Source organism: Phyllostomus hastatus, unplaced genomic scaffold (genome assembly GCF_019186645.2).
Source record: "Phyllostomus hastatus isolate PE091 unplaced genomic scaffold, TTU_PhHast_1.1 phas_scaffold_200, whole genome shotgun sequence".
Lineage (NCBI taxonomy): Eukaryota > Metazoa > Chordata > Mammalia > Chiroptera > Phyllostomidae > Phyllostomus > Phyllostomus hastatus.
The window spans coordinates 13,032,381-13,043,281 of record NW_025334016.1 but is presented as its reverse complement, the minus strand read 5'-3'; the positions used below and the strand labels follow the sequence as shown (position 1 = coordinate 13,043,281).

Here is a 10,901-nt window from a genome sequence, read left to right as displayed (position 1 = left end):
GCTTTCCTTTGTTTTCTGTTTTCTAGAGTGGTGAGAAAAGGAAATGTTTAGTTATTCAACTACCTTCCTGAAAAGCCCCCTCCTTGGTCACTTGAGGGGGCTCCCTATACACCATAAAAAGGAATATACTAACCCTACTTGATGGGTGATTGAAGAACATTTCAATCACCCATCATACTCCTTGTAAAAACTGACAGTAGGTAGTCAAGCGCCCTATCAAAGCCCATAATCTTAAGTCATTAAAAGCTCAAAAAGAAAAATTACAGCTCCCAGTTAATTCTCATGCTATCAGGAAAGTATCACCAATGTATGAAGTAGGAATACTTAAGTAGTCATAATAAATGAGGTATCTGGACTCTCTAAGAAAATGTAAGCTGCCCCTCATTTGTCTCTTTATGGTAAAAAGTATTATCGAATCTGTAAATGTAAAAATAATTACTTAATAAATCTTTTTAAAGAAGTGAGCTTTCTAGTAGTTTTCAGTTGCCTTTTATACTATCCTCTTCCAACCCTCACACCCTGCCCCCCCCCCCGATTTTATGATTAAAAATCAGGTACAAAATTGAGAGTCTTCAAAAATACACCAGACACCAAGTTGGATAAAGCTGTGCTTTATTACATGCATAATTACAAAATCTGTGCTAAGTGGAAATGTATAAAGCAATGGCGACCTGGGTTTGAGCCACACAGAGAAAGGGCTAGACAATCCCATTAAACCTTTTGCCAATGTCCATTCCATTGCCTTTAACATGATTGTTTCCATTTCATACAATTTGCATAGCACTTACTAGTCAAAATACTTTCCATTCATTGTCTCAATTTATCCTCACAACAACCCTGTGAGGTAGGTAGGGCAATTAACACTATCCCCATTTTGCAGATGGGAACACTGAGGCACAGAACGGTTAAGATCTTGAGGCTAGTTAGTAGAAGCATAAGGAATAGAAACCCAGTCTCCTAACTCCCCAGCCCATGTCTTCCTTTTTAGACTGTTGCTATACATGACCAAGGAGTAGAATGAAGTGAGCAGGACTCACAGCTTTGGTACAGGCTGTGCCTATGAATGGGGACCAACATCTCTAAAAATTAGAATAAAGCTAAGAAAGCATGACTATAGGGTTGGCAACACTCAAATAAATAAATGCTCTGAACAGCTCAACACCAAGCTTCCTGTGGAAACTCAGGCTACATTAGCTTTGGTTGGTGCTAGTTTCTGTATGCCTAGTTGGTGTCTACAGGTTAGCTTCAGCAAAACTTCTACCAAATCTTAGGAACTAAATGTTGAGTCAGACAGATTTTCTTTGGCTACTGCAGTTGGAGCCTGCACTACACATGAGCTTATTTCAGAGATATTCACATAGTGGTCCATGGGCTAAACCCTCTGATCCTCCTAGCCTCACTGGCTCACCTAAAGGGTGTGGTATTTCTCCCATAGCCAGAAATGAATGGATAGAGGTAAGAGCAGGATGCTGGCCTTGGTCAAATGAAGAAGAGTCACTACCATGACATCAATGCCATCCTTAAGTGTGATATGACCAGGGTACTGTCTGTCAGGCTCAACACCTTTCTGGCCTGTACCTAGTTACCAACAGCATAACTCAAAAGATAGTTTAAAATAACAAAATATTGAACACATCATTTTATCTAGAATGAAATTAATTCTTAATCATTACATAGTCCCAAAAGACCAAATACATATTTTAAAAGTACATACTTATTAAAAAGCTGAGTACTAAAAAGGCAGGACAATGGAAGAGAAAGGGAGAAGCAATAAAGTAAAATGAAGGAGGGAAAAGGAACACTCTTAAGTGACCATATATTTTGAGGTACACTCAATATGATAATGAGGCTGAAGATTTCTACCCTGATAAAACCATGTCAGGCCATTCCCTTGTCCGCATTTTGCCAGATGGCATTTCACTTACCAAATCCTAGACTGGTGCTGACTTTCAATAGGCTTGAACTAGTAGATTATACTAAGGTTTAGCAATGAATATAAATCTGACATCAGGATGCTAAAGTCCTTGACACTCCCAATACATACCACTGGCTTTTGCACCAACAGTGGAGCAAAGCTCCATTGGCCTTCTCAACCCAGAGAATTATCTTTCATTCTCTACTTTCAGAATGATCCTCTTCTTTCTCCAAGGTTCACATTTGAAACAATATGCTTGTAATAATTGAGAAAGTTTTGAATTTAGGGGAAGGGTGAGAGAAAGAGAGAGGTAGTGGGGAAGAAAGGGAAAGAAGGTGGGATAGAAGGAGAAAGGAGAGGCAGAGATCATTTTTTAAAAACCCTCATAATATTATACTGCTACATGCCTTTCTTTAGGCAAGGCATTCATTCACTCCATGAGTGTGCAAACAGAGGCTGAAGACCCTTTGGCAGGAACTTAGAGGTAGGAATGTATGACTGTGGGATTGGGCTGGGTGAGTCCCAAGAGACCCCATCCAAGAAATGCAAACTGCAAACATAGAATACTTTCTTTCTTGGGTGATTACTACACAGTGGAAAAAACAATTTTGTTTCCTACATCACTTGAAAATTTTGCCCAGATCCAGGTGTTCAGAAATGAGACTGTAGCCAGCAAACGTTTGTGGAATAACCTGAATTTGCTAACACCTGCTATTCCAAGAACTTCTCTCCTTAGAGCAAACAACTGAAATTGAAGCAGAGCAAAGTCGAGTGGTCACCACAGGTACATTACACTGATTTCACTTCAAATTTATACAGCTCCCTGAGCTCTGAGCTGAGAAAATTTCACCTTTTTCTTTCTAATATACAACTACATACTGGAGAGACTAAAAATATGGATTTAAAAATATTTTGCTATCAAAATTCAAGACAATCTACCAAAAGCTTATCATTTAGGCAATGGCAGTAGTGGCTCCCCTCCTACATGAGTAAGTGTCTTGCCCTATATCAACTCTTTCCATAAAAGTAGACTTACTCCAGCTAAATCCTTTTGCTTGGAAAGCCTGGTCTTTTGGAGACTATTTGACTTCTTGTTCCCTTGAGGCACATGATCAAGTGGTTTATAAATGCCAGGATATATGGCTGGCCTTCCTTCCACCATCTTACACAAACTCATATATTTTCCTACTATGGCTTTTCCATTACCATAACTCTCCATTCCCTCTCCAAAGTAAATACAGGCAATCCCAGAAGTGGTAAAAAAAAAATCAAGATTTTAGAATAATTAAGTTCAGAGCACATATATAGACATTTATGTTTTAAAAGACTCAATATTCTATCTCCTGTTTATTTTCTAAATTCCTAATTTTTCTCAGGGTTTTCAAAAGCTCAATACTCTATGCACTGTCATGAAAGATGCTCTTTTGTTTTCTCTGAACTCATGTAGGTAAATACTGCCAATGTAGGTAAATTGATTCTTCACAGCACGTGGTCAGTCATCAGTATGTACTCTGGTGATATAAAATACACTGGCTATTTCAAATTCTCAATATTGTCTTCACAGTCATTAAAAACTCAGCTTAAAAAAGTGCACTCCTTATAATTTATTTTTTTAAAAAGATACTGTAGGATAACAAGTACACTTTCCTTCTCATCACCCAACAGAACAAACCAATATCAAGACCCAACCAGGATGGGTGATTCAAATACTTAAAACATACAGCAACAATTACATTCCATGGTGACCTCTATTGCATGCTAAGTTTTTAACAACATATTTGCTCCCTCTAACCTGAACAGTTTCTTAACGTGATTGAGAATTACTTAACAGCCTTAGACCATACCAAGTCTCCATTACTTTATCATTCTCATGTTCAAACACAATTGGGGGCTGACTACAGAAATTTATACTGTGCTCTGCTCTTCCTGTAAAGGGTTCAAATTCAGCCTTTTGTACCAAAACAATTGAACTGCTTTGCAGTTAAATCAGCAAATTAATCATTTGCTCTGCCAGCTGGCAAAATCAAAGTACTGTCAATATCAAATTATTCACCAGAGAATATCTGTTAGGTGCACTATACCACCTCTGTTCTATAGCTGGGCTGAGCCAGAATGATGCCAGAGCCAGAAAGGAGAGAATCTGAACAAACTTCTAAAAACAAATGATTTTGAAAGTGGACATTATTTAACATTTTCAGTCCCCTGATTCTTCCCTCCAAAGGTATAACTAATCATCTATTAACTACTTGGGCTCCTTTAATTTTTTACATTGAAGATCTGAACATACAAAATATAGCAGACTTTTTACAAATCTATAGACTCACTCCTTTAATGGCTGGATGTCTACCAGATATTTTTTCTTGGAAAATCCTGAAGTATTTATTAGCATTCTTTTGTAAATCATTCCCTTGTGTTGGTCAATTTTCTTTTTTAATACCAAAAGAGACTAGTTTCAACTCATATTCATTTTAAAATCAGATTATCTTGTCTTTCCCCATTGAAGTCTGTGGCCATTTGATGCTACTGACAGACTTCCCTATATTGGCTTTGTTTGTTGGTTAAGTATTTTTAACTGCTGAATTAGCAATGTCAGAACATTTTCCTTTGCCTCAAGACAAGAAACTGAGTGTTAAGGTGCTGAGTTAGCAGCCTACAGGGAACTCTAGCCACAATTAGCCAACCTTGAAGCCAAACCATAGGATTAGACATATAATGGATACCATACACTACAGCTACTTCTAGCATATGAGTTACAAGAATTCCTGAGAAGCTGAGGTTAATGGATGAGATTTATCAGGAATGAATAATACCAGGATATTATACTCTGGAGGGCCAATCGGTGCTTAGCATCTAGAAAGTTTACCTTGGCACAGTGTTATCTGATTTTTTGAATTTAGTCTTTGAAGTAGCACCTTAATGCTGGCTCATCTGTCTAAAATTAAAAACAGAGCCTAGAAGAAACACAAAGGCAAACTTAGACACCCTCCATATCACTGCTGCACTACAAAATGCAACAAAATCTTTCATTGTCATCTAATACTAGAAATACTAACATTTCCTGATTTGCAAACTTTACTTGGGTGGCTGATAAGAAAAGTTAGGTAGTGAACCAGAAATATACAGATAAGAACTTTGGTTTCTACTCAATATAGAGGGGTGGAGAGCAAAATAACCACATCTCATGTGAGAAAATCAGTGGCATGGAAGGAACAAAAGATGTAAAGAGACTGAGTCATGACTTTCATACAATATAACCTAGAGAGTTTTTCTTTTTCACGAAAATACTAGGGTGATATACTTAAAATAAAAACTCTGGTGACTGCCTTAATATTTTAAAGATAAAAAATCCAAATAAGCCTTGACTACCTAGTTCTGGGCAATACCATAAATTCAGATTTGGAAAAGATACGAACTAAGAGTAAAAAAAAAAAATCCTACAATCCAGGACCAGAAGCTCTTAAAATGAGGTATGAGGTGTTTTGGGAGAGAAGGTAGATGGCTGGGAAATATATGCCAAGTGACTGCTGATTCTAGGCCAGAAGGATGGAGAGAAGTGCTAGGAAAATACCTGTAAAATGGGAAAGGCTGAACTTTCACCCCTGGCAGTTGATTCTTACTGCTGTGGGCATTGGTGTGGAAATTGAGGCATGGCAGCAGTGACTTCGTTACAGAGCAAAGCCAATGGCTATGTATTACCTCTGGTCCATGTGTCATAAGATTACTGAGGTTTGGTTTACAATTTAACTAGCCATGGGAATTATTTTTTCTAATAGGAATGATTAACCAGGCAGAATGTTCGATCCCAAAGAGAGGACTGGGGACTGAGGAGTAGGAAAGGGCAAAGAACAGAAGAGGAACAACTGCACATGGATAAAACTGTAGAAAATGAAACAGTCATTGGAATGGTGGTGGCTCTGTAATTCCACCAGGTGTCGCTAGATTGTGATGTTTTCTACTGCAGTTAAGGTGGTAGGAAATTCACACAGGCACCTTTACAATTGGATACAAGCACCTTTGGTGTCACCAGGCCTTGTCCACACCCTGGATCTTAGGATGGTTCTTCATTTTATTTAGGATTCTAAGGAGCCTCAGGGGAGTCACAGCTGCCTATTATGTTCCAATGTCTTGAATATATTTGAAAGTACCCCAAGCCAAAATTCATATTCACCGGGACAACACTGGCCTATTCTATGTACTTAACACTGGGAGGAGGCATGAGCATCCAGTTATGTTAGTACTGGTTGTCTTCATGAAGGAATGCATGAGAATGCAGATACAGCTCAGAATCTTCCCTAGTTTACCAGTATGCAGCCTAGACTTGGTTCTCTTTACTATCCTTACATATTCCAGAAGCCTAAAGCACCATCACTCACGGAGGTGGCATCTGGGTAAGAGGATGAGTTGGAACCTGACAAAGTTTTAAAACTCCTAGTCATTGACTTGCTTAGAACTTCACTAATCATTCATCTTGAGAAATCATTTCTTGCTTCTAACAAATTCATGGCAAAGTCCTTGTCTACTAGCTAACAAATACCATCTGGAAAATTACCCTTCTTGCAGACAAGGAGAAATCTCTATAACTTATCTTTGTGCACTTGAGGAGTACCAGAAACAAGCAAGCTATAAAATCAACTTCTCTAAATTCATTTAGAGGAGATTAACCAAAGCAGCATTGTCTTATAATAAGATATTAAAATTAACATATACATACACATACAAACTAATAATGCTAAATATTGTAACAGGAACAAGATAACATTTGAAATGAATTTTCACAGTCTGGAAAATACTATTACTATTTTCCTTCTGGCTTTCTTTTCTGTGGTTGGAAAAGTAAAGCCACTTAATTTACACTTCATCTTTCACCAATGATAGTTAGAGTTCAAAAAAAGTGACTTTCATGAGTTTCCTGCAGGCTATTGGTCAGGACAGTTGGACTTTTCTTGCATAGTTTTCAGTGATTGCATATTGGCTAACAATTATGTTTTAAATTAAAAAATCATCTTAAGAAAAAGAATTAAACCACAGCAATCTTGTTTAATCTTTCATGAAATCTTCTTAATGCAATATCACAGAAGCCTAACTGCTCATTCTCCTAAAGAGAAGATTAATTTCCAGAAATTATTATACAATACAACTGGTTAACTTGTAGGAAAGACACAACACACTAATATAATTTCAACATTCGAACATGGGAAATATGTTCTGGGTACCCAGTCAATAAAATATATCCATGGTTTGCAATGTCCTTCTTGTGATTCTAGTTGAAAAGAATGGAATCAGGATCTTGGTTCGCCATCTGTGCTATATGCTTTAATACATCCTTCTTGGTTATAATTCCAAGCAATCGCCTAAAAGACAAAAGACAACAAAACAAAAATAAATGTGTGGTCAAAACACCATTCTCAAAGGTGACACTCTTCCTCCTCAGTCTTTTTCAACTTTGAACACTACCTACTGAAAGGTTTTCTTAGGCTCCTCTGAGGAATAAATGCCAATCAGCAACAAAGATAGGCAGTATAGAGCTTTATTGGAGTTTATGCGCCCAGGCAAGGTTTCCCAGTCCACACGGTGGGGCTGAGAAAGTCGCCCTGAGCAGGGAATATGGCAGGGTTTTATTCCCGTTGGCTCTTTCTGTGGGAGCTGGGGATTGGTCCCCTCCGAACAAAGCAGCAACATATCATTGGTGGTTCTCCTCACGCCCTGATTTGACATCTCCGTCTCTTCCGGGTTGTAGTTCAGACACCACGTTTGTTTCGGCTGCCATGTTTGTTTCAGCCACTATTTTGTCCTGCCCCGCCCATCCTGACATTCCAACCATTTTGATAGGATAAGGGGAGCCGTGGATCTGGCTACTCCCTGCTGTCAGGGGAGCATAGAGGGGAGGGGCTAGAGGTCTGGCCATTTCTGGTTCATCAGGGAGGGGCAAGCAGGTTTGGGCATGGGACACCTCCAAGCCTGTTGTGGCCTCTCACCACACCCCAATCACCATCATGCTGAAAAACCCCACCATCTTTCCTTCTAGACCCCAGTTCCCAATCTCTGAAACCCACTGTAGAGGTCTCAAACCTATTGTCTCCTGCTTTATGGGGCAGGGACCTTTAATTCCGGCCAACTCCCCGAGTAACACCCCAATTCTTCCAGTTCGGAAACCATCCCCTCTATGCTCCCCAGACAGCAGGAAGTAGCCAGATCGAACATGGCGCCCCTTATCCTATCAAAACAGTTGGAATGTCAGGATGGGCGTGGCAGGACAAAATAGTGGCTGAAACAAACATGGCAGCCGAAACAAACGTGGTGTCTGAACTACAACCTGGAAGAGACGGAGATGTCAAACCAGGGCGTGAGGAGAACTACCAATGATATGTTGCTGCTTTGTTCGGAGGGGACCAATCCCCAGCTCCCACAAAAAGAGCCAACGGGAATAAAACCCTGCCATATTCCCTGCTCTGGGTGACTTTCTCAGCCCCACCGTGTGGACTGGGAAACCTTGCCTGGGCACATAAACTCCAATAAAGCTCTATACTGCCTATCTTTGTTGCTGATTGGCATTTATTCCTCAGAGGAGCCTAAGAAAACCTTTCACCTACACTTATAGATGATGAGAAAACAGGACTAGGATACATGTACCAGGCCTGTGGGAAAATGCATGGGTCCCTGAAAGCACTGCAGGCATTACTACCTCTAGGTCTGAGATCCTGTTATGGTCTCTGGTTTAAACATTGTTCTCTGCATATATGAATCTTAATTACCTTTTGCAACCCAGTCCAAATGTCCCTCTTCCAGAACACCTTCCCTGCTTCTACAAGCCAGCAATAACTGTGCCCTCCTCCCAGCAACATGTTCTGTTTCACTTGTCTTATTTGCTGTTGTGCTACATGCACTTGTATGTTCTTAGTATCCCTATAACACTGCATACTCTTTGAAGGCAGAGAAGGGTTTTATTCATTTCTGTGTGTCTCCCCAGAGTCCAGCAAAATATATTCTTATATAAAGTAGGGATTCAGTAAATATAGAGTGAATTAGTTAGGAAAAGTTCCCTTCCTTATTTAAATCCTATAAGACATCTGGGAGTTCCAGCCAAGATGGAGACATAGGTAGAAACTCTTCACTTCCTCAAACAACCAAAAGGAGGATAACAACAAATCTAAAATCAATAATCAACTAAAAATGCCAGAAAATCAAACTCCATGGAACTCTGACAACCAAGGAATTGAAAAAAAAATCAACCAGAACAACCAGACCAGTAAGGCAGTGGACCATGCAGGCCAACTCAGAAAAACCGTGGTGAGGCTGCAGCTGGATGGGCTAGGCTAACTGAAGACCAAACCGAGACTCAGAGTTCACTGTGCATGATGGCTGGGGTTGCCACGGTGGGAGAAACTCCCAGTCTCACATGAGTTCATTGGAAAGTGCACTAGAGACAAATAGGTGAGCTGCACTGTTCCCTCTCTGGTACCTCCCCCCAGGCAGTGCCACAGCACAACAAAGAGGGTTGCCCTGCCCATGTGAATACCTAAGGCCCCAACCCCTTACAACTTATCAGGTGACCCAAGACAAACAAATATGGCCCAAATGAAAGAACAGAGAAAAACCTCCGAAACAGAACTAAGCAATGAGGAGATAGCCAACCTATCTCATGGAGAGTTCAAAGCCCTGGTAATCAAAATGCTCACAGAACTGATTGAGCTTGGTTGAAAAATGAAAAAAACAAATGAACAATACCCAAAATGAAATAAAGCAAAATATTCAGGGAACCAACAGCGACAGGAAGGAAACCAGGACTCAAATCAACAATTTGGAACAAAAGGAAAAAACAAACATCCAACCAGAACAGAATGAGAAACAAGAACTCAAAAAGTGAAGAGAGACTTAGTAACCTCTGGGACAACCTAAAACGTTCCAATATCCAAATAGAGGCATGCCAGAAGGAGAACAACAACAGCACGAACTTGAAAACTTATTTGAACAAATAGTAAAGGAGAACTTCCCCAGTCTGGCAAAGGAAATAGAGTTCCAGGAAGTTCAGGAAGCCCAGAGAGTCCCAAAGAAGTTGGGGCCAAAGAGGAACATGCCAAGGCACAGCATCATTAACTTACCCAAGATTAAAGATAAAGAGAAAATCCTAAAAGCAGCAAGAGGAAGGAGACAGTTACCTACAAAGGAGTGCCCATAAGACTGTCAGCTGATTTCTCAAAAGAGACCTTGCAGGCAAGAAGGGGCTGGAAAGAAGTATTTGAAGTCATGAAAGGCAAGGACCTACATCCAAGATTACTCTCTCCAGCAAAGCTTTCATTTAGAATGGAAGGGCAGATAAAGTGCTTCTCAGATAAAGTCAAATTAAAGGAGTTCATCATCACCAAGTCCTTATTATATGAAATGGTAAAGGGACTTACCTAAGAAAAAGAAGATAAAAAATATGAACAGTAAAATGACAACAAACTCACAACTGTCAACAAATGAACCTAAAAAAAGAGAAATAAAGGAAATAAAAAATTAATCCAACAACCAGAACAGGAACAGAATCAGAGAAATGGACATCACATGGAGGGATTTCAGTGGAGAAGGGGAAGGGAGGAATGGGGGGAAAGGTACAGGGAAGAAGAATCATAATTAGTAGGCATAAAATAGACAGGGAGAGATAAAAAATGGTATAGGAAACAGAGGACTCAAAGAACTTATATGTACAACCCATGAGCATGAACTAAGGGCGGGGAATGCTGGAGGGTTGGGGAGTGCAGGGCGGAGGGGGGATAAAGGGGGAAAATTGGGAAGACTGTAATAGCATAGTCAATAAAAAATACTTTAAAAAATCAATCCTATAATACATCTATTATACCCTTTTGCTCAACTTCCCTTCTTTTCCAATAAAAATAGCAGCTCTTCTGTTACTGCATAAGAAATGTCCCAGAAAGAAAGAGCCTTGGCCTTGGGAGTCAAAAGACTTATGTGTAAAGGGTACCTCTACTATATCCTAACTGGGAGC

At 39.7% G+C, this 10,901-nt stretch overlaps 1 protein-coding gene across 4 annotated transcripts in view; it reads right to left on the bottom strand.

The window, feature by feature from the left end:
• Positions 1 to 595: 595 nt before the first annotated feature.
• Positions 596 to 10,901, bottom strand: part of CLCN5 (chloride voltage-gated channel 5) — a 200,207-nt gene continuing 189,901 nt past the window's right edge. For all 4 annotated transcript variants that reach the window (XM_045860450.1, XM_045860448.1, XM_045860447.1 and 1 more), the window contains one exon: positions 596 to 7,266. In XM_045860450.1, the coding sequence (XP_045716406.1) occupies positions 7,176 to 7,266 (91 nt within the window). In that variant the 3' untranslated portion in view covers positions 596 to 7,175. The remainder of the gene's footprint in view (positions 7,267 to 10,901) is intronic.